The 27,631-nt window shown below is 45.1% G+C and overlaps 1 protein-coding gene across 3 annotated transcripts; it reads left to right on the top strand.

Moving 5' to 3' along the window:
* Window positions 1–887: 887 nt before the first annotated feature.
* LOC117145769 (FERM, ARHGEF and pleckstrin domain-containing protein 2) lies at window positions 888–26,976 on the top strand. Of its 3 annotated transcripts, XM_033311544.1 has the most exons (12): window positions 888–1,645; window positions 6,172–6,404; window positions 6,502–6,723; window positions 6,788–7,031; window positions 7,090–7,250; window positions 7,312–7,386; window positions 9,123–9,229; window positions 9,471–9,586; window positions 9,655–9,910; window positions 24,231–25,496; window positions 25,908–26,394; window positions 26,749–26,976. In XM_033311544.1, the coding sequence occupies exons 1-12, from the start codon at window positions 1,382–1,384 to the stop codon at window positions 26,825–26,827; spliced, it is 3,510 nt and encodes a 1,169-aa protein (XP_033167435.1). In that variant the 5' UTR covers window positions 888–1,381; the 3' UTR covers window positions 26,828–26,976. The 3 variants fall into 3 exon arrangements, with proteins under 3 accessions (XP_033167435.1, XP_033167437.1, XP_033167436.1); XM_033311546.1 differs by lacking the exons at window positions 24,231–25,496; window positions 25,908–26,394; window positions 26,749–26,976 and adding exons at window positions 10,375–16,178; window positions 16,307–23,063; XM_033311545.1 differs by lacking the exons at window positions 9,123–9,229; window positions 25,908–26,394; window positions 26,749–26,976 and having other exon boundaries at window positions 24,231–24,376.
* The last annotated feature ends 655 nt before the right edge of the window (window positions 26,977–27,631 follow it).

Here is a 27,631-nt window from a genome sequence, read left to right on the forward strand (position 1 = left end):
AAGGGACACCATCGAATCGCATCGTAAATTCACACATTTCACGCCCCATTCAACCTCGTGGATGGGGCTGCCTGACATCCTGTATCTAGCAAATTGACAGCCAGCCGGCCACGTTCGCATTCAAATTTATACGATATACGAGCCAAGGCAGAAATAAATGCTTCTTGGCGAACGGCGGTTTCTTCATAATTTTTCCACCTCATATTATTATTATTTTGCAGCCTATCCTCTATGGACTGCCCACAGCACAGTAGGCGCCAAACTTATTTTCTGCTCCATCGACAAATTCGTATGTAGGCTGGCGATGACTTCGAGTTTTGAGTTGCACTCCTCTGGTGCTTTTTCTTTTCGGAACGTGGGCTGTCCACGTGGGTTGGCTTTTCGGGGCCTGTCAAACCCGATCGGTCTGGACAGGCGGTGCACGGCAAACCAAATGGAGAAAACGAAGTTCCATTTGATTTGCCGCCTTTCCACCCAAAACCATTTCTCTTGTTTATGCCCCGTGGGTCGCTTTTGATAAGCTTATTTATTTTCTTAGGTGGCCCACTAATTTCCCAATGTAGGTCTCTTTCGGTTGTAGATTGTGATTAAGCTCTATAAGTTTTTAATTATTACCAGCCAGTCATGTCAGGTTTATGCTCGGCTTTTATGCTTTTAAATTTTCAATGAGAGGATACCATCCGATGAGTATCTATCGCCTACGATTTTCTCATGCTGTAATGTGCATTATGTAGACGATTACCAAGATGGCCCATAACATGCATGATATCAGCAATATTTGTTTTGAAATTTGTTTGCTTGTAAATAAAATACCCCTTTGCTCCCAATACTCTTGCAATCACTTAAGATAATGTCTAACTCGATGTTCTTTTTCGAAACTTTGTAGGAACCCGATGCCAAGTCCCGAGGAAGTCCAGTGCCACACATGCGTGTTGTAAATGTTAATGCGCCTAGAAAACTTGAGAAGATCGACCCAGTTTTGCTTACCATAGATAGAATATGCCAGAAGCGTTTTCGATCGGACCCAGGAACTCAAGAGGAACTATTTGACCCAAGAAATTGAGGCAAATGTGAAACACATGTGCGAGCTGGAGTATGTGGCGTTTAATTTTTGGTTATTGTTCTCTTCTGGCCACGAACTGAAATTGAATTAACCACTCGCGGAGACAATACGAGGAACAATCCCAACCAGCTGAGCAATACAATTAAGAAGACAAACGAAACGAAACGAACCCAGTACCATTCCAAGTTAAAGCATTTAGCCCCAGCCTCCACGAAGACAAAGGAGCCACAAGACGGGAACTGCAACTAATCCTGCTCGTTCTATGCCACATCCTCAGCAGGTCCCACGCCAGCGGTAAGCAAGATTCTCGTCTACAAAATGTCCCTGGCCGACATGGGCACAGCCTCTCGATCCGCCGGTGGCGGGGGAGGAGGCGGTCGACACTACGATCTAGCCACGGGCGGAGCTGGAGGCGGGGGTCATCCGGTGGGCGGCGGTCTGCCCGGAGGCCGCATGACGCACTCTCTCAGCACTCCTTCCGGAGTGGATGGCACGCCCTCCACTCCGCGACATCGCGGCGGCAAAAAGCTGACTGTTCGCATCCAGATGCTGGACGACTCGATCACCATGTTCCAAGTACAGGTAAGTTCTGGGTTCACTGTCTTCACTTAGTGACCAAATAACTCGTAGTTAACCAACAACAGAGAAGGTTCTATTAAAATCGAGCAAAGGGCTTCACTTTATAAAAAAAATCTCTCAGGATGCACCTGTCGGAACGGAAGTAATCCGTCAAATGAAAATTTTATAAATGCATTCCATTCGTGCACAACTTTTCGTGAATGTGGAGCACTGCCTCGAAGCAAACGGGTGGACGTGGAAATGGGTGAAATATATGAGAAGCTACTTTTAATTAAATGTGAACTCGAAAACGTAGGAGGTAAGGAGAGGCTGGTATTTTTGCGACAAAGGCCCTTAGGATTTGGTGGGCGTGGCACCCAGTTCGTTCGTTTGGCACAGGGCCAGAAAATGGGGAATTCCTTTCGCTGTTTTCCAGTGGCAAACAAGCTGAAATCAACAGGAAAATTGGGTGGGGCTACTGCAGATGCAGAACATCCGTTCCTCGATTCCTCCACCTAATGTGGCCATTTCAGCAGTTCGGCATAGATGTTTTGCAGATTGTTGTTTTAAAAATTCTAAATCTGTACGAACAGGATAGTTGCTCTATCTATACAGTTTACTAAAATATAGTAAATCTATATGCAACTTTTCTTGCCACAAACTAGGAACATTTCCAAAGACGTAAGGTTGTCAATGTAAGCAATGTCCTATGGAATTGCATACCGGGTACCTTAAAGTCGAGGCTCTTGAATTGAATTTCTATTTTTAGGGCATTGATCCATTCGGGGTCTGGGAACTAATGGCAGCTGGTGCTGCACTTGTCTGAGTGCCGACCACAAATCGCATTTATGCAACTGCATCTGCCCAGAAATACACTCGGCGTGCCTATTTTCGCCCATCTCCTTGGCCAGGCTCTTACTCGCATTCGTCTTTGGCCTGTTGTCAGGCACTTTAGGCTGGTTAATGGGTTCGGCCGTAGTTGGCGCTGTTTGCTCATTCCGCCGGTGTTTCTTGCACCACTTCCTGGCTCCATTAGCCCGCCTAGTGAAAGGCTTAGAACTTTTTGTTTCGCAGTTCAAGTGGCCACGCCCAACTGTGTACACTCGGAAAATTATCGAAATATTCCTGGAACGAAATGTTCCAGGTCAACATCCAAATGGTTGCCATTGCTTGGGTGGTTTTCGTTGGTGCTGTGGTTTTGGACGGGGGGTTGGCCACCTCGTCGTCCTCGTTGGGCTTCTGGCCTAAACTTTTCTCGAAACAGTGGCACTTGAGGCGATGCCCCAGCTCTGTAAACGTCGTAAAGGGCCCCGCACAAAACTATTTCTACGCGAGTTTCAGGCACCCGCTATCTGCATTCTTCTGCTGACATTTTTCTATTTGCCTGTGGCAAACTGAACATTTTATACGAAAGAGGACATTGCAGACAGTCGACAGCTGTTCTCGCCGTTTAAGGTCAAGGATTAAAGATCTTTCGTTTTTCTTTTTATGTCATTTCGGTATAGACGAGTCCCTCGATGAAAATTAGCAAGCAAAGTATTAAAAAAGAAAGATCAAAACATGAGAAACTAATCTAGTAATCCCTCTTATTTTACGAGTAAACGTATAACATTCCTCACTTTATATTTTTCATATGTTTTATTTTATATTTAGCATAAATTATGAGAAGGCGAACTAAAATACTACCAAATTCAGTTCACAAATCCTTGTGACTTTGTTCCGTGGTAAATTAAATATCCACATCGGCTGAAATCCTTTTTCTTGACGCAATAAAAATTCAATCATGTTGCAATTTTTGCAGTGCTCACAATTCCTTGTAAAGCACCCAGTACACTTAACATACTAGATGTATTGACATGGTTGCATTTTTTGTAAACCCAACCTTCTAGATGTGTTTTACCAACTGCAGGACTGCTTTTTGCCAGTTTTTGCTTGTGTGTCGTCCCCTTACTAGAAATGCATATTGTTGCATGGTCGGTCGGTTGCATTATTAATGAAGGCTTCTAATGGATTTTGTGGCTTGTAAATGGTAGTATGGTTTTGAATACGAATGAGGTAGGAAAATAGCCCAAAGGCGATGAGGATGTGGTCAAACTTGTGGCTACCTCTTGACCTACCGAATGCATTTTGAAGTCAAAATGTCACAATTACCTCCAAAGGAACGAGATCACCGTAAAACTGTGAAAGTGATAGCCGCTTATGATCTGTTTATTTTACTTATAGTTTTACTTTTCCGACTTTTAATTTTTTTCCTACCGAAAGCGTTTCCTGCTGCCAATTTTTAGACCACAAACAATTTTAAACAGCTTATCTCAATGAGCATTTTTTCTGGTAGCGCAGAATAATATAAGCTCATTAAAAAATGAGTAAAGCTATGACGCAAACTATTGCTTCCGAATGTTAAGCAAGTGGAAAATATATTTTCCAAAAAGGAAATAAGACCCTCAAATCCATTATCCATTTTTCGCGAGTGTAGTTCACGAATACGTTATATTCTTATTTAGGTGTATTTGCCTCCTATGAAGCTTCTTCTCGAATATGTGTCTTTAAAACTTTAGATATTAAATTCTCCTTACCGGAATTGGAAACTTTTCTGGGCGAATCCATTAGCTAGTCGACGAGCCCAGCTCAATGAGGTTAGCGGAGGACATTCGATAGGCAAGGACAATACAAGTGGAACGAGATGAGAGGTGACGCTCTACCCCGCCTCTCTTCTTCGATTGCCATAGAATAGACTCGCATGCACTGATAAAATACATATATAATAAATAAACATATAATAAAACACAAAAACACAGTAGTACAAATTAGTATCTTTAGTATCTTAACAAAACGAAAACGAGCCCCTCTAGTCTGGCCACAGAATAAAATTGGGTGCAATGGGCGGTTTTTTTCAGTGTATATGCTGCACCTGACTGCATGCTCCTTGTCCCGCTTCTGTCTTTCAATGGCTACAAATTGAGCAATCGAGAATAGAGGGCCAACTTATCGCATCTGCATGGGTGGAAGTCGGTGGAAAGGTTGGTTGCAATGAAAAGCTTCCTGCCGTTTTGCCATTTCCGTTCGCAGTGCCTGCAGAAGTCGCCAAAGTTAATTGGTTTGTTGCCTAGTTGGAGAAGATCCTGAAAACGGCCTAAAAAGATAAATGGCTCTGGGGCACCAAGCCGCTCCCAATGAATGGCCAGCAGCAGATATATGCGTTGAGCCCGTATGCCTGGGCCAGGAAAATGTCGGAGCTTGGGCGTGGCTCTAGCCCCATTGTGGCTTCTGGCTGGAAACCAGAAAACAATGAGTGCGGTGGCGAGGGAGCAGGAGTGTGGGGCGACTTTTGTAGGAACTTTGGCACACATTCACCCCACTCTTGTGTGCCAAATTAATTTAAACATCCCCGAACGGGGATGTGGGATGGGAGTGGTTCTTAAACTGTGCCAATAAAATTTCAGTTGACAGTTAGGCGAGTTTCTGAAACCACTTACGACATCTCTAATTTCACCACAGCGGCCAGCACTTTTAATCATTTGTGAACGATAATAATCCCGCTAGACCTGCAGTTTAAACAAAATATTTTTATGCGAATGATTAGTGTTCAGAATCGAGAATTAGGAATCTGACCAGCCACTACCAACTTTGACCTATGCGCTAAAAAGCCGCAAAACCAATTTGGATGTCAGCCAACGAATTGTATGCGCCCTATACCAGGACTTTCATATGTACATTTTGGGGCATCAAATATTTAAATAACACACAAAATGGGCAGAGGCAGGCTTAATACCATATGGGCACTCCTTTCCAAACATTTCACACTCTGACAGATTGTTGCCCGCTTTTGTGGGGCAACGAAATCGAATGGACACAGCACTCTGCCTGATTGGGTTTCTAGGGGCTAGGCGAATCCCCTACTTTGCCGAAAGCCGCAACATCTGCCAAGGATTGTTTCTCGATCCCGAACTAATGGTATTCCTCATGTCGCAGCTGCAAATTGAAATGGGGTTCCTGTGAGGTGCTATGCCGAGAATATTGCTGTTTCGAATGTAGCCCGTTAATATTTGTGAACCTAATTTGTTAATTGTTGAATGCTCTTATGACATTAAAACATTTAAGTCCGAATTGGGAGTGCCTTTGAGTGCTAATGATTTCATTAGAGAGGTGGATTGATTGCTTCTTGATTGCCAAATACGATTTTAGTTGGAAGCACTCGTATACTCGTATGCGTATAAAGTGCTAGGCCTATTTTCGCTCCAAGTAACCACAACGATGTCTGCTCACATCGCCGTCGTCACTGATGCTTTATTCAACTTAATTGCTGCCGTCGACCCAATTGAAATTTATTCAAATGCAATCAGGCGCAACGCCCACAAAGTATTTGGCGTGTGGCCTCATCTGCGATGAGCCGCAAACTGCATGCTAAATTAGATATTCGCGAGCTGAACGAGTTCGGACATCTTGTCCACGACCGAAGGTATCCTACAGTTGTCCAAATTGCCTGGGGTTCTTTGGTAAAATCTTAGCTTGATTAAACGCAATGCCACTTCTCTACCTCATTTTTATAGGCTAAAGCACTGGGCCGCGTGCTATTTGAACAAGTATGCCGTCAGCTGAACTTACTGGAGGCCGACTACTTTGGCTTGGAGTACCAGGAAGTGTCCACACATACCAAATACTGGCTGGATCTGGAGAAGCCAATGAACCGCCAGGTGGGCCTCTCACTTATCGATCCAGTGCTGCGCTTCTGCATCAAGTTCTATACACCCGATCCAGCGCAATTGGAAGAGGAGTACACCAGGTGAGAACCAATCCAAAATGGTGGTGGTCTCACGGCAAATCAAGAGACTATTTCATTTTCAAAAGTAAATATCTAATGGTGTTTTTGAACTCTTCAGGTATTTGTTCTGCTTGCAAATCAAACGGGACCTGGCCACAGGCAGCCTGCAGTGCAACGATAACACGGCGGCCTTGATGGCCAGCTACATTGTACAGGCGTCATGCGGCGACTTCGTTCCCGAGGACTATCCCGACCATACCTATCTGTCCTCGTACCGCTTTGTGCCCCACCAGGACGCCACCATGCAGCGAAAGATTATGGAGAACCACAAAAAGCATGTGTACGTTAATTATTATCATGTCAAATAGTTTAAAGTTCTCTAATTGTCCGGTTTTCCTAAGCAGTGGTCAATCCCCGGCGGAGGCGGACCTCAACCTCTTGGAGACGGCTCGGAGGTGTGAGCTGTATGGCATGAAAATGCATCCGGCGAAGGATGTGGAAGGGGTGCCGCTGAATCTAGCTGTGGCCCACATGGGCATCACAGTCTTCCAGAACATCACACGGATCAACACCTTCTCGTGGGCTAAGATACGCAAGATTTCCTTCAAGCGCAAGCGATTCCTGGTCAAACTGCATCCCGAGGGATATGTAAGCAGTTGCCTTACTGCGTTTCTCGTTCAAAAGAATAATTGTTATTCTGCTTTAGGGATATTACAAGGACACCGTGGAGTTCTTCTTCGAGGGTCGCAACGAGTGCAAAAACTTCTGGAAAAAATGCGTCGAGAATCACGGATTCTTCCGATGCACTGCCGTACAAAATACGCCCAGGCGCAAAACTCGCGTTCTCTCCCGTGGTAGTTCATTCCGGTATGGCCTTCATATCATTGAAAAAAGGGTATCAAATGTAACTATCTTATTCACATTACAGCTATAGCGGAAAAACCCAGAAGCAGATCATCGAGTTTGTTCGCGAAAATTATGTGAAGCGCCAAAATTTCCAAAGGTATACAACAAATTCATGCTGAGCATTACTTTTTAATCCCAGATTTGAACATCATAATTTCTGTTTGTGGTGTAACCAACTTAAAATAATGCTGACAAATTGCTTGAGTTCCTGAATATATTTATTTTCTTTACATTTATTGTTGAGAAATAAATACATATATCAAGCTTTGGCCATGCAGCTTATATTTTCCAAAGCAAAACCAATTTCGCCTAAAAATTCTCAACCAGTTTTGTACGAGCATTAAATATAAATAATCTCTTTATTCATATACCATTATATTACAAATACAAATACAAATAATATATTCATCAGCCTACATAGCCTAATCATCTTGACTTCGTTCTCATTTAACTCGACTCGTTTGTTCGTTTTTTCTTACACTTTTTATTACACTCGCTATATGTGGTTTTTGTTTATTATTTTCAAGCAAATTTCTTCCTTCCCATCCAACTTATACGAAAATTCCAAAGAACACAACATGAAAAAATAACTAACAAGGTCACAATTGCGCCTTAGAAAAGAGAAGAGGATTTAAAAACCAATTGGTACAAAAACAGTAACTGCAACAAATAAAAATAGCACCTAAACTTAAAATAGTTCAATTGAAAATTAAAGAAACCCCAAAACAAAACCCCAAATCTAGTCAAATGTACAACAGAGAACGACAAGCATTTCAATTACTATTGCTATTGATTTGACATTTATTTTCCGTATAAACATTTAAATGTTCATTCTTGATTTACTTCACACTCCAATGTGGGGGTGCTTAACCATATGTCAGTGTGTGTGTTGACCGTAATTCAGTTTAGTTTTACAACAAACGTAGATGTAGATACAGTTTGATTTAGTGAACCAAACTTGCAACCGAATTGGCAACTCATTATATGATACTCCAAGCATTCTGATTTCTTTTTCATCCATACAACCCCAGCTTCCTCCCCGTTCTAAGCCTCATTAATAAGTAATCCACCGCAAATCACCGATTGTGGGGAAACCTCATAACCAGTATGGCTTCCTACTAAAAATTATAATTTTAAGTAATCATTAGTGCGAACTCCCGAAAAGCTCCTATTGTCGTACGTTTTTGTGTGTTGTTTATACTGTACCACAAGCATAACGTTGATGGTAAGCCAGCTAACACGTTAATACCCCTTTCCCACTGCTCCCCCTAAGTGTGTAGTAAGTTAGTCGGTTGCTTCTACTACAAATATCCCCAAGCCCAGACCAATGAATTAAATAAACACTTTCGCGTTTGACACGTAATGCCCTAATTTGTACATATTCAGAAAATAAGTTTTTAAAACTATGTTCGCTGTTCATTTTAGTTACCTGAGATGCCTTTTGTTCGTAGAATCGATAGATCCGAGCCCCAGTAGAACCCCAGAATATTGAATATGTATTCTCTACTCTATAGTTGCATACTAACTAGCTGTCTTAACTCCTCAGTTACCATTTTCGTTCTTTATAATTTTAACTGAAATGACTTGGTTTAGTTAAGCAACCCCTAATTCTAAAACGAAACTAAAAACTTCTAATCAACTTGTGCTAAACAACAAAACAAAATTTTCCAACTAAAATATTCCCTTGAGAAATGCTAAAAACGCTAAACTAAATCCTGGGAGAAATCGCTAAACCTTAAAAAAAAGAATAACTAAATACGAAACCGAACAAACAATACCTGAGCATGTGAAAATATAAAACGTGGTATCCTCTTGTCTTTTCTTTTGCTGCAGGTCTCAGTCATTCCGGCAAGGGCCACTGAATGCTAGTAGCCGAAGTCAATCGCATACGTATGTGAATTCCAGCATTTCAGCCAATCCCCTTCTCCCAATTGACACTGGTTTGTATTTATTTCGTTACTCGTTCTGATGAATATATCTATTCGATTCGATATCATTTTGTTCGCCTTGATTTCACTTTTGAGTTCGGGCTTAAGTTGCTAGCTGATGATGAATGAATAATGTATAATGCATAATGTATAGTCGAGTCGAGTCGAGTTATTGTGTTTTGACAGTGAATGCTCTATGATTTGTAACGTTTTTGGTTTTAATTCATCATTGCCTCTCTATTGCACGCTGCAGCGGCATGGGACTATCGCAATCAATGCAGCGACTCGATGACCCCTTCTCTGACGAAGAAGGCAGCGGATACCTTGGATCGCCGACGCGACAATCCTATCGACCACATGCGTTCTCAAGTAAGTCCTTTTGCGTTCCCCGGCACATTCTGTATCTCAGCCAGTAACCGCCCAAACTGCCGCTACAGGTCACAGCAGCCCAGGTGGAGATCTATCAGACGAAGAACTATGCAGCGGACTCGCCAACCTCCCAGGAGGAAGCGGAATGCTCGGCGGCGGGGGCGGAACGGCAACACCACTCGGCAGTGGCTATGGACCAACTGAATTCGAACCGCTCACTTTCGCCCCAGGGACCGCAGTCGTGGACTTCGCCCAGTCACAGCAGCCACCACCAACAGCGCGGTCCCGATCCGGCTCGTGTGCATCCAGGCGATCACAATACAGGTGAGTGCGGAGTGCGCGTCCAGTTTTTGGAGCCTATGAAAATTGCGTTAGTTTTTAACATATTATTTAAGCTCAAGTTATCGTTTATATAAATGTGTAATTGAAAGTAGTCTTCCTGTTAATTTAAATTTTATATAATATATAATTATTTATACATTGTATTAATTTAAGCGAATTATATTTTAAATGATTACTTAATTTAGAATCAAATGTGCGGTGCATATGATTACACCCTTCTAACTATTTAAGTTAATCTTACCATTTAGTAATAGTCTATTGTTTTTACCCACTTTAAGTGGGGTTTTGTAACCTAATGATTTCTTTTTCAGTGTTTAGAATTTGTTTTGCAGTTTGATCAGTTGAGCTCGATTTTATTTCGGTATAGTTTTGTTTCCATAACCCATGTGCCTGATTCGCGTTGATTTCCTAATTATCGGAATTGTTGTTTCATCCGGCGCGTTAAGGTCTGAGCCACTTGTCCCACTTGTACAGCAGCAGCACCCCTCGTCGAGTCTCAGTGGGATCCCAAGCGTTTGTCCCTGCGTCGCCGCAGCTCATCAGCATCAACACGCACAGCAGCAGCACCAACCACAACACTATGCACAGCACGAGCACAGTGGTTCGTTCGGTGGATCTCAACAGCTCTATGGAGTTGGAGGAGGAGGCGGAGGATCCGGGAACTGCGGACACGGAGGAGGAGGAGGGGGAGCCTGTGGGGGAGGAGGAGGAGGAGGAATTAGTCGAGGAGGAAGCGGATTCGGACTTGACCGCATCTACCATCAATCGGGAGACTATGGGGGCAGCCTCAGCGGCGGCAGCATCGGCCTCGGCTTTGGGCTCGGGCTTGGCCAGTGCCCATCGTCCGCAGCTTCGGTCACAGGAGTCCCAGTCGCTAACTGCCACGCCAGTCCATTATAGCAGTACCAATTATTCGATGTCTAAGCAGTGCATGCTCAACAACGCCAATGCCAACTCGACCGAAACTGAAACGGACAACATAATCTACACCGATATCAACGACATGGGCCACTACAAGTATCCGGACTTTCACAGCTCTGCACACCAGGAGCACAAGATCTCGAATAGCGAGCACCTCAATCTTAACGAACGCAACGACATATATGCCACTGTAAATCGCAAAGCCAAGTCAAAGATTCGAGAGAAGCATTTCAGCGATGAGTTCATCGATCAGTCTATACTCCAATACACGAGGGCCAAGCAAATGGGACTAAGTCAAGTTCCTGTTCTCCTGCAACAACCAAGCACCTCTGCCTATGCGGCTGCCCTTCAAGAAAGAAGTTACAACAGCGGAAGTTACCAGTATCATAACGATCTGAATCACCCCTCAGAGTCCTCATCCTCCTCCTACTTTGGGACTGGATTCGGCACTAAGCGGTATGGTCAGAGCGAGCGAACCAAGCTTGCCCAATCTGAAAATTACCTGACGCCTTCTCTGGACTCGCAAAGTTCCCGGCACACTCACTCACTTCCCCGGAACTCGGAGCTGTCTGGAGTTGATTCAGTAGATTCGTACGACAGCCACTACATCACCCATCATTCAGTAGGGATTCTTCCCCCCGGTCGTCAATCTTCTTCTTCAGAGAAACTTGATTTCCAGTTGCCCTCTGGCAATCTCTATTCAACGACTCAATTTGTCAAGCCCGAAGATGCTTCTGCCCACTACATGGAAGATGAAGAGGAAGAAGAGGAAGATGAGGGCGAGAATATTTACGACCAGGTGGAGCGCGATTCGTGGCTGAAGAGTAGCTCTTGCAAAGATCTCTTCGAGCGCTACAGTAGCACCTACTACGATCGAGAGCTTTCTAAGCCAATGACTGCATTTGACAAAGAGTTTCTTTCCTCCAATCGTATTGACTCGCCAGTGACGAGATACGACGATTCCCGTCACTCATTGTACGTGACCAAGAACCACTCGATCGATGCGCACCAAGACTTCTCACCATTGCCACAGAGCAAGGTGTACTCCTCCAGTTATCCGGGCAGTACTTACAATACCCAGGAGCACAAGCGCCAGCATGGTCACCATATGGACTATTCAGGTTCGCAAGACGACATCTCGCAGGACAGTTACGAACTTCTGGAGAAGTACGATATTGACTTCTTTGGAGGACGTGGCCGCTCCGAGGACCACATGCGCTCCTGTTCGCTTGATTCGGGCAACTACATTCCGAGCGACGATGAGTCGGTATCCGAGGGCCATCAGCAGCACAAGTACCGCTCGGAAATGGACGTCAAATCAAAGTCAGCAGCGGATATTATGAATGAAATTTGGGATGCTGAGGATCCACGCTATCTGCCCCGCGAGAAACTTTCTGTCAAGTCAGATGGGAACTTTTACAAGAAGATTCAGGAGGCTCTGGTCCGCACATCAAGCCTGGAGAGCCAGAGTGAAATGTTCGAAACGAAGATCTCACGCAGTTCAGATTCCAGCAAAAAATCGAGAGATAGTCTCTACCATACGGACAGCAAAAAGTCGCGGGAGACAACAAAGAGCAAGACGTCGGTAGCTTCTAGTCAGGACTCCAAGGAATCCTTGGTGGGAGACTGCTTTGGTCGGAACTACGAGATGCCAACCACCACCGGCAAGAAAGTAAAGCAGTTTACCAAGAAAGAGCTCTACGAGAAATTTGCTCAGTCCAGCCAGGAATCAAAAAGTGATTACTACGATGCCGTAGAAACCGGCTTAGAACAAACACCCGAGGGGTTATACTCAAGGCCAAAAGTTAAAAGTCACGATTGCTTGCTATCTGACACGCACAGCTCCACTGCAAACAGTTCGTTCTATGACAGTCGTGACACTTACTCTACATTTCCCAGCAATAAAACACACAAGACCTCTAAGGTGCACTCCATAAGCCTGCAAAATGTGGAGATCGAACGCAACGCAAAGTCCTTTGGCAGCAAGTCACCGGAATCCGTATCGACTCCGGCCTCGGGTAAACGATGTCGAGAAAAAGATATACAAACAGGAGACTCACTTGATCAGATGGCTCCTATTAAAAGGGGAAACTCACAGTCATGTAAGATATCTGCTTTCCGTCGGCGATCTGATAGTGAGAATATCTTCAGCTTCGACCAGGATCGCATTGAGTGCATCCAAAAGTACACCAAACAGTGGGAGGGTCAGCAGCCCAAGGACGAAAAGAGCAAGCAGAGTCCGGAGTATCCACTCACTCCCGAACTTGTGTCGGAGTTTGAGAAGCAGCAGGCGCGCCTAATGGCCCACCAAAAGATTACACGTAAGGAGGAGCTAATTGCCAAAACGCACTTTGAGGAATATAACCCCATTATGGTGCCACTTAATTACTCTTCTCATGCTCCGGTGGAGCGCACCAAAAGCGATCCAAACTCGCTGGCCAACCGGGCTCGTTTAGGAAGTAACTCTCGCCGGCATGTGCTTATGCATCAGAAGTCTATTGACCTAACTCCAGCGGACTCGAACTCCAGCGATGAGGATTACATATACAAACAGATACCGAGTGCTCCACCTCTTTGCAAAGCACACGGCAATTTTGAAATTCCCAAGTGCTACGATGGAAGTGGTGCATCGCAAATCGCTCAGGAACTGCCAAAGACAGGCTTTGAGCTTCCGAAGAGCTTTTTCAGAGATTACGAAAGGCGTTTCACAAAAGTGTTAAAGGAGGATATTCCCTATGTGCTGCACAAGCGCCACATCATGAACGGAACAGCTCCTTCGCCAAGCGAAAAGAAACACACTAAGCCCAAGTCTCCCAAATCGCCAAAATCCCCCAAGTCACCTAAATCTCCGAAATCCCCTAAATCGCCAAAGGCTAGTTCCGGTGGTCCGGGACCTGGCTCTACAGATTTCCTGCCCGATATTCTTGACAGTCTCTTGCCGCCAGACACCAAAGAATTTCTTTTCACCCAAAACATTGACCTTTCGAAGGTGGACCCCATCACTTTGGAGATCGACAAGACCATACCAACAATTCATTTGTCCTCGCCGAAACGGGACATCACAAAGCAGATGGATGCCTCAACGCTGGAGAAACTGAATAAAAAGCTCAGCCAGATTGAAAGCGATTCGGCAACCAGTTCGCGAACCGAGAGCATGCAGCAGCAGAAGCTGGAGCAAAAACAGATGGAGCTCATTCAAAGTCTTCGCAAGGAACTCCAGGCCAACGCTCGAAAAGCTAATAAGCCAAGGGTTATTCTGAAGACCAAGTCGGCTGGGAAATCAAAGAAAGGCAAGACTCGTATCACCTCGTTCTCCTCCGATGACGAAAGCTTGGACTCAGATGATGTATTTGGTTCAGCGGAGGCCATTCCCGACCGCTTGGAGTTCTCGCCGCCGCAGTCCCGCAAGGAGATCGAGTCCATTCTACGCATCGAGCAAAGCAGGCTTATATCGGCGGCGTGGGGTCGTGGACAAACAATGAGCTCCACAGAGATTGAGGGATCTCCTCCTCAGTGTAGGCGCCTTGCTGATCTGGAGAGTCGGTACCAAACCCAAAAACTGGACCCTCAGTATGCCAATGCTACTGAATTACGACGAATCTCAGAGCGCTCTATTTCAATACCTTCGTCAGAGGACGAACCCCATATGCCGATGCGAGGACGTATTGACGAGTGCACGAATGACTATCAGAGGAACGAAAACATTCCTTCACCTATATTGGAGCATGCGGAGTTTTTCCGTAGTAACGACGATATATATGAAACTTGCCACGAAGAGCGCATTACTGGCTCCGACATTGATTATACTCTAAAAAAGCAGACAGCCAGCGGTTCCAAGTCCAAAGTAAAGTTAATCGAAGAGATAATCGACTCTTCGATTGTAATGCGCTCCAAAGGTCATGCTCCCATTTTGTTCGCTCATGCACGTCTGAATCTCTCTGAGGGATCAGTCTCTCTGCAGCGGCAGAAGGCCACACAGCAGCAATCTCCCACAACCGAAAGACGAACCAAGAGTCTAGACACTCCAGTTATTTCGCTTCATCGTCTCCCTCCCATGAACGCGTTTTCTTCAAAAGACGACACCGTGGGCTTCGAGGAGGAGGCGGAGATTCTCGAGGAGAAGTCGTTGGAGCGAGAGAATCAAGCTACCGCGCAGGACGAAGATACCGCTGACAGCGTTCACTCTTGCGCAGGTTCCATACCAACCCAAAGCAGTTATCAAACAAATAGTAGAGACTCCTTGCTAAGTGCAGTATCAATCGACAACGAGGAGGCCGAACTGCTTAACCAACTGCGGTACATAGAAAAGATTGCCTTACAGGGAGTCAAAATCAAGGATAAGAAGAAGTCAAAGATGAAGCTTAGGAGCGGCGATCATCTCATTTTAAATATACCAAAATACCGATTCACTGACTGGTCACCCTACAGCTCAGCTAATAGCTCCCGAAAGACCTCACCTGGTGTCTCCAGAGCCAGCAGTATTGAAAGTACTGGTAAAGGTAAGCTGAAAACATCGGAGCCATATAAGGGTAAGCCAGTGTCGAGAAGCCGACCGGAATCTCGGCGGACCAGTGCCGATGATATAAAAGCACGAGACGGACGGGGTAGTAAGAAATCCAGTCCGAAAGAGCGCCCTCGATCCATCGAGATGCGTCGCCTGAGCAAGGACAAGAGCAAATCCCAAGAAGAAACTGAAGCAGATATCGCCAAGCGCAAGGAGCGCCAGCAGAAGCTATATGAATCAGCCATGAAACAAACCATCACTATGCTGAGTCCAGTGAAGGACACGTTGCCGGCTTTCCCCGCTCCCGGAGATAAAATTCTCGTAAAGACAGATGGGGACAAGATAATCATTGAAACAGAGTTTAAATCTAAAGCGGAGGATCACGTTCTGATTGCCAAGAGTCCCAGAAAACTTGATAATTCGCTTGTGAAATTTAGCCGCAGCTTTGACGAAGGGCGCAGCCCCGACAAGTTGGACAAAGCAAATCGCAGCTTTGAGGATCGCAATAAGTCCTTTGAAGACTCCGAGAAGTCAGACGCTCCGGAAGACATGCTCATCAAATCGCCAAAGAAAATTGCCAAAGCCCAGGAGCTGAAGCAGAAGATCGAGGGCAGTGTTGTACACAAAAAGATAGATGGAAAGTCGAGTAGCTTGGAGAGACCTGCTGAACATCATTACCTCGGTCCCGATGTCAAGGCTCGTAGTCTCGATGACAAAAGACAGGCGACCGAGGCAGCGAAAAAGAATGAGGAGAAGCCGGCGCCAGTGGTTAGGAGTGCCATTGGGGATCGTCGAATGTTTGCCCACCAATATCAAGTTCAAGAGGTAAGCAACAATATCATATTATTTGGTTTTTGATTAGCGTTGCTTTGACTAATGGTTATGGTTAAGGCAACGTTTAATCATTAAATATCATTAAGAATGGGTATTATAAAAAAATATTATTGTTTCAGCCCCATCAGGAAGATATCGACATGCAAGCGGTGATATCAGAGCGTAGGTCCCTGGAGATCCTCAAACGATCTCTACCTTCGGAAGATGCGCGCGACAGTGAGGGAGCCTTCAGTCGTAAGCCATCTACAGCTGAAAGCCTTGACTCATTTGTCTCCGTTGATGAGAGCCACTCACCCGCAAGCAAGTCACCAGTTCCAGGGACAGGAGGCGGAACAGAGGGTTACCCACACCGAGTGCCCACCATAGAATGCGAAGAACCATCCATCGAAGAGGACGAAAATTCTTCCGAAAGACGACATTTAAAAGTTGGTAGGCAGGATACAAATAGGCTTAGTCTGGATCGCAGTCGGAGCGATGAAACGGGCTCCTGGATGACAGTTGAATGTGACGAGTTCATAGGATCGGATACTTCTGATAATGAACCACGTACCTTGGAACCAGATCGTAATGTTCTTGAAACGCAAGCAACTTTAGAAGATGCCAATCCGCTTGAATACTCCAACTGCGCTACTCCTACATCGGATTTAAATATTCTTTTAACGCCACCCAACGCAAGTCCCCAAATTGAGAAGTCTGTACTGGAGACCTTTGAGAAGTACACTGGTTCTTCGGACACCGGCAGGAAAAAAATTACCCTGGATAAGCAAAGCGACCGTTCTAAGAGCTCAGACTCCTGGACAAGCGGAGAAAAGGACACAAGTCCACAGAGACAACAAGACTGGAGTCTGTCAGTGGGCAAGGAGAAGAGTTCAGTTGAAGAGGAGTCCAGTGTTAGCTGCTCCATTGCCCGCCCTCTTGGAATATCACAGGATTTTGGAAAGGAAGAAGCGCGCAAGTGCCAGGAACTTAAGCAGCGTATGCTCCAGCTGGAAGTTGGTAAGGAAGAGATCACACCTACACAATCCAACGAACAGACGCCAACCAACGAGCCCAAAGCCTTGGTAAGCAAGAAACCGAGCACGCCAACCTTAGAAAAGCAGAGCCCGATCGACTTGGGTACTAGCACAGAGTCGTATCTGGAACCCATTGAGGAGCGCATAGCCAAAATATTGGATCGAGGAGGTGCGCGCACTGAGGACAGTGAATCCAGTTCTGGTGGATCCCGAAAACCGCCGCGGATTGAGAAGCCGGCGAGGGCTAACGCGGGAAAGAAATTATCAGTCACTCGTGCGGATGCCGGAAAATCGGGTAGCGATCGCAGTTCCCAGGAGTCAAAGTCAAGCTTTGACTCCAAAGGTTCTCTAAGCGTAGAGTCGCGTGGCTCCTTTGAAACGGAAAGCAGTTCTGGATCTCTGGGGGCCGCACAAAGGCGTGGGGAACTGGCCCTGAAAGAGCAGCAAAGCACCTGGCGCCCATTTCCTATCGAGAGCTCAAACAGCTCTAGTACAGATGATCCTTGGCATCATGTGGAAACGGACGGTGGCTATGAACGGTATGATGCACAAAATCCATTGCGCGACTCCTCTGACAGCGACGTAAAGGAGGCATCGCCAGATGATCAGAAGGACGCGAGCGATGCTAGCTATCAAGACGAGCTAAACGACTTTCCGGCTACGTTCGGCTATCCAGCCATGACCAGTAGTTTAGGTGGAATCGGTGTCAACCCCACTGATATCATTGGATACAGTACTGGGTTCACCTTGGGGAGAACTCTCTCCAGAATCTCGGAACGTAGCACTGCTTCGGAAAAGTCAAGTATGGAGGATGATGTTAGCAAAGCCTCGACGCATTCCGTTAGCATGCGGGATGAATCAGTAGGGTCAACGGATCATCAGCCGAGTCTAAGCTCGGATTCGAGAAGCAATACAAATCTTGCTTATATTTCGGATGCTGACCGACGGACATCGGCGGAGATGCCGGAAATTCCATGCGATTCTGCTACTGGGGATCGTCTCTCCAGTTTTGGTAGTCTTAATGAACCCAAGTCGCCAACCCTGGTAACGGGACGTTTTTCTGTGACCCATGTAGATGAACTGCAGGGCGATGATGTAGAGCGGCACACACTTATGTGCCTTTCCAATGCGGGCAGTCAGGACTCGGAGGACTGGCCTCTGCCGGAGATTCCCTTCGATCATGTGCCGGTAAAGCCAGCTGACTCGCTGTACGCCATGCCGGACTTGGACAAACCAGTGCCCAAGTCTTTCTGCTGGAAGGCAAGCTTGTCGTTCCAGCAGTCTCAGGATTCTCTTGACTGGCCGTCGCCGCCATCTAGTGCCATCGGGGCTCCCATAATTGTGGAAAACATCGAAACATACTATGCAAGCGAAGCCCAAAGTGCTGATAAGGTGATTTTGGACGAGGAAATGGCAGTAGGTCCTCCCGATGTAGCAAAAGTACTACCATACGAAGACACCGCCTATCTTATGTCGGCAGCCTTTGATGATAATGACTTTGGCAATGAGCAATTACAACCAGATACGGTAAGCTGTCTTAGCTCTACGCTAAGTGCAGCCTCTTGCCTATCGTCCTCGTTAAATGTGAGCTGTACTACCTCCTCTACCCAAGCTACAGCTAGAGCTCAGCGGAAAAACTCCAGCCCCGAGGTGATTGTCGCTCAGCCGACAAGATCACCAGCTCCTCGAAGCCCTCTCTCAGAGGATGAGCTCTTTTCCAGTGATGACGTCTTCATGCCAGGAACTATTAAGGTTCAGCTTTCTCCAGATGCCCAATTAAGAAAGCTTTCCAAAGGGTCCAACAACTCGGACACTTCCATTGACGACATTCTCTCTGGCAGTACCACCTATCTGGAGGATCAGACCACAGTGCGGAAGAACTACGAGGCTCGTTTGAGCAGCGGTGGAGGAGGAGCAAGCTGCAAGAAATGCAGTCATTCCAGCCACTCCGAGGAGGAAACAAGTTCCCTTGGCACAGATCTTGATGGAACGGTCCGAATGGGTGGATTGCAGCAGAAGAAGTGCACCCATAGCTCTCACTCGGAAGACACCTCAATTGGACTAAGCATCTCGGAATGGTCCACGGGAACCAACACAGTTCGCCAGTATGCCAATCTATCCGGATCGGACAGCCTTTCCGCCGTGTCCACACACTCGTGTGCTAAGAGCGAGAAATCTAATCAGACCAAATCAAGTATAAGTTCGATTAATAAATCAGCTGAAAGCCTAAATGAGCAGAGTGGTGGAAGTAGCTTCTCGCACAAGTTTAGCGGGGATAATGGTTCATCCGATGGCCTGCGTTATGATATGCTCTCCAATTCCGAGACCGATAAGCTAAGTGAGCCCACCTCAGCCACTCGGAGTGATGACACTACATTGACTCTCACCGAAATGGCTCACACCATCAGTGAGTGGTCAACATCCAGTAGCCGCACACTTGTAGGCGTGGCACCTGGAGAGTATCTTCCTCTCAAACAGGCACTGTCGGGTAACAAAACTAGTTTAAGCTCTCCCAGTGAGGAAAAGCGTTGCGCGCTCCCACAAGTTCATCGAAGGAGTGGTAGCAATGGCAATCAGGCGAGAGCTACCCAGGAGCACGCTGACACTCAAACTGGTCCGGAGACAAGTGCGGCTGCTCGGAAACGTCGGTCGCTGGAGATGATGTCTAAATTGTATCAGAGCCAGGAAATATGCTCTGAGTCAGAGTCGCCGTTTGTCGAGCGCTTGTATGCGCACAGCGAGAAGTTAACCGAGCGCTATCAAAGCCAGGAATTTGTGCCGCTCCATGGCGGACCTCCAGCATCCCACCTCGCTTCATCAACCACTAGTCAGATTCAAACCCAACAACCCCAGCAGGTCCGCCAAAAGCCAAGGGCGCCTCAACCACCAACGAAACCAAAACCTGCAGTCACTCGCCCAATCATGCAGGCTTTGCTCAACAAGATGAAGCAACCTGGACTGGCGGAGCAAGCAGCCGAAGCTGCTGAGGCAGAGGAAAAAAAAGCAATGATTGCTGCTTCTGCTGTGGCGGCGAAGCCTCCACCACCGCCAGTACCCACTGTGCCGCCCATTGTGACGCCCAGCGATTTACCTGGCGACGCAGTGGCTCCCCCACCCAAGCCGCTGGCGAAGCATCACAGCTATGATGACAGGACCCTGTCCAAGACCCAGATCCGCGAGTTCAAGACCACTAGCAAGCAGTTGCGTCAGTCAAGCTCCTTCCATGAGCACATGCTCAGCAAATCGCAGCAGTCGTCCCAGGAGCTGCCCATGAGAATCGACGAAGAGAGGGATCCGCACTCCACGTCTTCAGCGACCAATACAACCACCACCACCAACACTCTGAACAGCGAGAGTACAGAACCGAATTCTCCACAAATGCCTCAGCGGGCGGACAAGTTGGTCCGCTGTTCTCCGTACTATTCCAGCAGCTTAAGCTCGGAATCACCGCCGAATCAGTTGCTACAGAAGCCCCCTAGGAAAACGGCCACCCAGCTGAGCGCTGGTGCCGTAGCGGCTTCCTTGAAAAGTCCCCCCAGTGGCAACGATACGGACAGCTCGCTAGACGTGCGAGGTCAGGAGGCAAAGATGAGAAGCAGAGGCTACCGAAAGAAACGTCAGTTACCCGCCAAAAGAATGAGGGCCAATTTAACAGCTGCAGCTCTGTTAGAGCAAGCGGAGAGTTCAGAGTGCTCCGAGGGTTACGTACCGGAAGTTGATTCAGGTAGCTCTGAATATTCGTCTTGCCAGCGGGATGACCAATACCTTGAGTTCGACGAGGAACTGGAGAGGGATCAGGAGCAAACTGACGACTATGAGGACTATCCTCAATATAGTGGCAAATTTGAAAGTCTGGATATGAGCGACAATGTTGACGAGATGGGTTTTCCCCGTTACGACCGCCTGGGTCACATCACCAAGCCCATGTATCAACAGACCCTTGTAATGGAGCGTCCTAATCCGGTGCAGCTTCCAGCCCCCGCTAATCATCCAATGCCACCGGCCACGGGACAGCCGGTGAAACCAGCTCGGACCAAGAAACGGCAATTCAAGCGGGAGGATTCCACTGCGGCGGGAACATCCGGACATTCGACAGCGGGACCTCAGGTTCGACCCTATCATGGACGCAGTTACTGCAACCCAGAGGAGAGCGAGTACGAGACCAGAGGTGGCGGATTGTCCGATGAGTTGGCTAACTCTAGCGAGGATAGCTGTAGTGGATTCGGGGGTGACGCGGGAGCATCAGGATCGGGTACTATAAGGAGGGGCACGACCAAAGGAGTGGGACAGGATCAGCAGCAAGGAACTGGAGCCCAGGCTCGACATGTGCCGTATCCCGATTTTTTGTCTGACTACGAATCCGAACCCATTGAATACGAACGATATGCCTGCGGACTGGACATACGTGTGGATCCCCCACCCAAATTTCATGATTCCGATGAGCTAAGTGACCAGTGAATAAAGTTCTCCGAAGGAAGCGGAGAACGAGAAGCAAAATATCCAAGAATCCCCATTGCGTGTGCTTAACGAATGCAGCCTTTTCATTTGTTACGTTGCCTTGGAAATTTTAGAACGACTCTTTGACTTTTACACACGATCCAAGTACTTATAACCAACTTATTTGTAACTGAGACTGATTTACGACTAACAACAAACAAAACAAAATATAAAAACCCAAGAAACCCAAGCTGCTTAACGACTTAAAACAATTATAACTCTCCTTGAAGCGTTAGAAATACAAATCAAATTCAAGTAAAAACCATTTTAATCAAACATTACCAATCAAATAAAATACTTGAAATAATCGAGATGATGGCAAAAGCCCGTAGGTCGGTGTAGATTGAGTTGCCTTTGGGCGGTATCTAAATATAATAATGTTATAGATCAATTTAACATTAAAATAGATGTGTGGTATATTGAGCGAAAACGTTAAACCAGTTGAAGAAATTTTAATGCACTGTTTAATCATCGAATAATGGAATACAAGAATACAAATGTTTGAATTGTTATTTAGCTAACCCAACACAAACCAAGACACATACATAAGATTAAAGTTATTAATGCATATTAAATTATACGATTAATTCAAGTTGCCACAAACTCTGTGCAGCTGCGTTCGGTATTACGTCAATAATCGTAGCGCAGGTTGTCCTACCCAACTGAGTTCCAATCCAAGTGTCAAAACCAGGCATACCTAAATCGGAATATCCGGAATCAAACCTCTAAACTAGTTACGTAATCTATAATCTAATTTTAGTAATCTCACACGAGAAGTGACAAATCAAACTGCTTGGAATAACTTATCCTAGGAAGATATTGGTAAAGGATTTGAATGTTTCTCAATAGAGGTCCTTTCACTCCAGACCCAACATTTTTTCTGCCAGAACACACGGTATAATAAGAGCATTTACTTCGCGCTTATATGCGGTTTTTTAGTCACATATATATTTTATATAGTTATTGTGCTATATACGATTTTAATTTGACCGCAAACGGTTTTAGACGCAAGTTACCGGTTAGACAATTACCTAAAACTGTCATAAGTGAAATAACGTTGTTTTAGCAATTAGTTCTGCCTAGTACATAAATGTGCCAAACCGGAAATCCGAAAGTGGAAATCCAAATACCGAAAGTATTATACAGATGTAATTTTACTGGGAGCAGAACGCAGAATGCGTTGACACCCTGTTAAGTTTTATAACCATTTGAAAACTCATATACCTATAGGTATAGGAGACTATATATGTTTTCTCTTTATGTTTACAAAAGGTGGAAAAAGATATTTATAGTTGTTAAAATTATTGCACCATGATTGGTACTAGAAAATGTAAGGGTCGTACAATAATTTTACTAATTTAACCCAGATCAAAAGTATTTAAATCAAAACATCTATTTGTGTTTAGAATGAACGTACAATTAAATGTGCTCTAAAATTGGTTATTGCGAAAAAGATACCATCTACGTCAGTTGAATAATTCTTATATCCACTAACATGCAATCAAGTAATCTTTAGTTAGGAAAAAATTTAATTTTATCCAACTTCCTATTATTTATTATTATCTGTATGCCTTTGCAGAGGGTATGTTAATTTCATCCAGGGGCTTGCAACGCAGTAAACTAAACATATATAGTATGTATAAGTATATAAGTCAAGTATATATACTTGATCAATACCAAATGCCGAGTAGATATAGCCATGTCCGTCCGTCCCTTTCTACGAAAACTAAACCTCCCAGTTTAAACCTATCTGCATGAAATATTCATCTTTGCAGGTAGTATATAAGTCGAAACAATTTCATCAATTGAAAAAATGCGAACAAAAATTTACCTTCGTTGTTTTTGATCGTAAAGTGGTTATTACTCTGTATACTTACACACATTCCTGTGTTAATGTAGATGTACTGCAAGGGTATATAGGCTTCGGCATGTCGAAGCTATCTTTTTTTCTATTTTTGAATCAAAACTTTGTTGCTAAATTTATTTGTCTGGGAAAAGAAACTTACAGAAAATCTTAGCTACATTTTTAAGAAGTTAGAAGAAAACTCAACACAAAATGAAATCAAATTGAGGTTTAAGTTAAATTTAAATCTTTTTCTCACATAAAACAAGATCACAAAAACGAACAGAAAAACTGTTGAAAGTATAGTAACGAAAGCCAATGAAATGTACACGAGCAATCGATTTAACAAACATTAAATTAAAATTATATAGAAACAAACGTAATAAATAAAACTTCATTAATCAATAAAAGTGATCAAAGACTTTGATTATGTTTATCTAAATAAATACATATTGATTTAAATTTTCTAATAAGTTTGTTTTTGAATAACTGAAATAGTTTGTTAGTCATTTGCTTAAGTTTTTACTGTTAGTCTACTTTAATGTAATTTTTTTAAATACTTAGTTTTTGCACTTGATATTTACAAAAAATGCGTGCATTTTGCTCTTTCTGTTTTTAGCCGATGACTAAAATCATTGACTTTTTTATGATTGACTTTATTTTTATTTCCTGTTTTTGTTTTATTAATAGATGGGTACTATGGAATAAATGGAAACATGTCGCTGGACAGGCGTGGTGAAATCACCACTCCACCAACGCGGTACGACCTCACCTTAGGATCGGATAAGTCTTCGTCACTATCCCGATCTGAGGCTGGAACATATGACGTAATCCAGGCAGAAATCCAGCACGCTAAAAGACAGGAGCTAGCCACCGGCGTTGCCACCGCCTCGCACCAGAATGGGAACGGAAACGGAAATGGGCATACCCTGAGCACACAACACGATATTGAGGCAGAAGTGAAAAAGCGGAAATGGCCCACCGAGCCCAGCTACTTTTTGGCCAAGGAGCTGTTGATGACGGAACGTACGTACAAGAAGGATCTGGATGTGCTGAATACAACCTTCCGACAGGTTCTGAGTCTCGGGGATGTGGAGCAGCTGCAGCCTCTGTTCGAGCTGCTCGACTCCCTGGCTCAGCACCACAATCTCTTCCTGCGCGACATCGAACACCGCATGGTGCAGTGGGAGGGACGTGGAGGCCACGAAGCCCACCGCATCGGAGACGTCATGATGAAGCACATGGCGGCTCTGCCCATCTACGATGAGTACGTGCAGACACACCTGGACATCCTGCACTGTATGAACGACATGTACGAAGGCGATGAACGCTTCCGTCAGGTGTACAAGGAGTTTGAGCAGCAGAAGGTTTGCTATCTACCCATCGGTGAGCTTCTACTGAAGCCCCTCAACCGCCTGCTGCACTACCAACTGATCTTAGAGCGGCTCTGCGACTACTATGGGGAAGAGCACATCGACTATGCCGATGCTATGGCGGTGCACCACTTGCTCGTTCGCAGCACCAAGGGGATTAGGTCCCAGCTTCCCGACTCGGCAAACTTTGTGGAGCTGTGTGAACTGCAACGCGACATCAACTTCGAGCAGTTGGTTCAGCCCCATCGCCGCCTCATCCGCCAGGGATGCCTTCTGAAGCACTCAAAGCGCGGTCTGCAGCAGAGGATGTTCTTCTTGTTCTCCGACCTGCTGCTCTACGGTTCGAAGTCCCCGCTGGACCAGAGCTTCCGCATTTTAGGACACGTTCCTGTGCGTTCCTTACTAACCGAGAACGCCGAGCACAACACCTTCTCCATCTTCGGCGGACAGTGTGCCATCACAGTGAGTGCGGGCACCACTGCTGAAAAGACCCTTTGGCTGGCCGAGCTCTCCAAGGCGGCCGCGGATATCAAAAACCGACCGCCCAACATGCAACTGCAACTAACGACGCTCAAGAACTGCAGTGAGTATACGTATATGTATAAATGCAATTCGCTAGGTTTTGTTTCTAATAAAGGTTTATTTTGCTCTAACGTATACCATATTTATGTAAATGTTGCTTTCTAAACAATGTCCCATATAAGTATTGCATAGCTTTAAGAACCAAACCACCGCGAATAGTTAATATTCAATTAGTACTTATAAACCAAAAGCTTTAGTCGAGCGGCTAAACTATTAGACTCAACAAGTAAAAAACGTTTAACTTTAACATTACCTTTTGTTAAACTTTTCCCTTTTTTCTCCATTTTGTTTTTTTTTTTTGTGCTGCCAAGAAAAGCACGCTGCATGGCCGCGTAAGCAAGATGATGCACCCAAAACCCAAAATCCTTCGCCGACAAAGCACCCAGTAATCTTATTTCCACTTTATTTTCAGGCTCCTCGGAGGAGGGTCTGGACCTATTCGGTCTGAGCAACGGGAACAACAGCAGCCTGAACAGCAGTGTGAACGGCGGCGGTCCGCTGACTCCGCAGCAACAGAAGTTGCAGCTGCAGCAACAGCAGCAAAACAGGACGCAGCCATCCCGAAGCAACACGGCTCTGCACGTCTGTTGGCATCGTGGCGCCACCGTAGGACTGCGCGATCACCTGATAGCCGCCGAGCACCAGTTGTCCGGTTATCTGCTGCGAAAGTTCAAGAATAGCTCCGGCTGGCAGAAGCTCTGGGTGGTGTTCACGTCCTTTTGTCTGTACTTTTACAAGAGCTACCAGGACGAGTTCGCCCTGGCTAGTCTGCCGCTATTGGGTTACACGGTGGGTCCTCCTGGTCACCAAGACGCCGTTCAGAAGGAGTTCGTCTTCAAGCTGTCCTTTAAGAACCACGTGTACTTCTTCCGCGCGGAAAGTGCCCACACCTACAACAGGTAAGGCTGGGATTCTAGGATAGTGCAGATATTAAAATCTGCTAAACTGCCTAAAAACTACTATACTATACTAAACAAAAGAAAGAAAGGCGTTTTCGACCCTTTAAAGAACATACATATGTACATTCTTGATTAGGATTACTTGCCGAGTCGATCTGGACCTGTGTCCGGCCAGATATGTACATATGTGTCTTCTCCACCCTTAAGAACAATAAGATATAGTACGCATATTGTATGTTTGCACATGCTAGGGACGTTGATTCCTTTCATTTTAATATATGTTCTAAAAAGTGTTCCCACTAGCTGAGCAACCCTTGGCTTACCTTTTAATAACTTTCAATTTTGTTTTCATAGATGGCTGGAGGTACTGCGCAGCACAACCCAAACCCAGGACTTCAAGAACGTACACAGCCATGCTGTGTTGGGCAACTAACAGAACTCCGTGTTTCCAGGCTAGACGCGTTGGTCCCACATATTTGTGCAATTCCATAATGGAGGCACTCAAAAAATCAGACGCATAGACACGCCTTTTAGTATTCTATTTTTATACACCGTATACAACACAACCAATATTTCCATTTTATGTATGTCTACTTTATCTCCAACATTACTTTATCGATGTGTTCTATGTCCTATTATGTCCGGTTTATAGTGAATGTGTATATAATGACTTTGTCGGTGTGCTCGTCTTTGTTTTTTTTGGGGAAAATTTTATATTTTCCTGCAAGTGTACCAATTTGTGTTTATAGCTGGCTTTAAGTGTTTTAGATTTCCAAAGCAGTCGTATTCATTTTTTAATTGAGTTTTATTGTGGAAGAAATGTATAAAAAAAACTTGATTCCAAAATCAAATAAAAATATTATAAAAGGCATGTGTAATTGAAATTGTATTTTCTAACATAAATTATAAAATGTATAATCATAAGCTTAAGTCATTACATTTAATAAATATCAAAAATTAATACACCCGAAACAACAAACCTTATGTGCATTACAATCAACAATATACATAATAATGTGTTTTTTATTCGGAATGGGGTTGTGTGTGAGCATTACAAATGAATTAATTTAATGAAACAACAAAAAAGGTCAATTGAAAAGTCGCCGGCCTACCATAGTAAAAATTCTGAAAAAATCCAAAGAAATTCGAAGCCCATTTCATGGATTTTTGTCATCGTTTTCACCCACTTGTAACTCGGGCGATTTCGTCCTTCAAACTGTCTAAGAATTCTATGTAA

Source organism: Drosophila mauritiana, chromosome 3R (assembly GCF_004382145.1).
Source record: "Drosophila mauritiana strain mau12 chromosome 3R, ASM438214v1, whole genome shotgun sequence".
Lineage (NCBI taxonomy): Eukaryota > Metazoa > Arthropoda > Insecta > Diptera > Drosophilidae > Drosophila > Drosophila mauritiana.

Coding starts and splice junctions, on each gene's coding strand:
- LOC117145769 (XM_033311546.1), top strand. CDS start 1,382: ATGTCCCTGGCCGACATGGGCACAGCCTCTCGATCCGCCGGTGGCGGG. Junction 6,724..6,787: donor GAGAACCACAAAAAGCATGT/GTACGTTAATTA, acceptor TTTCCTAAGCAG/TGGTCAATCCCCGGCGGAGG. Junction 9,587..9,654: donor TCGACCACATGCGTTCTCAA/GTAAGTCCTTTT, acceptor CTGCCGCTACAG/GTCACAGCAGCCCAGGTGGA.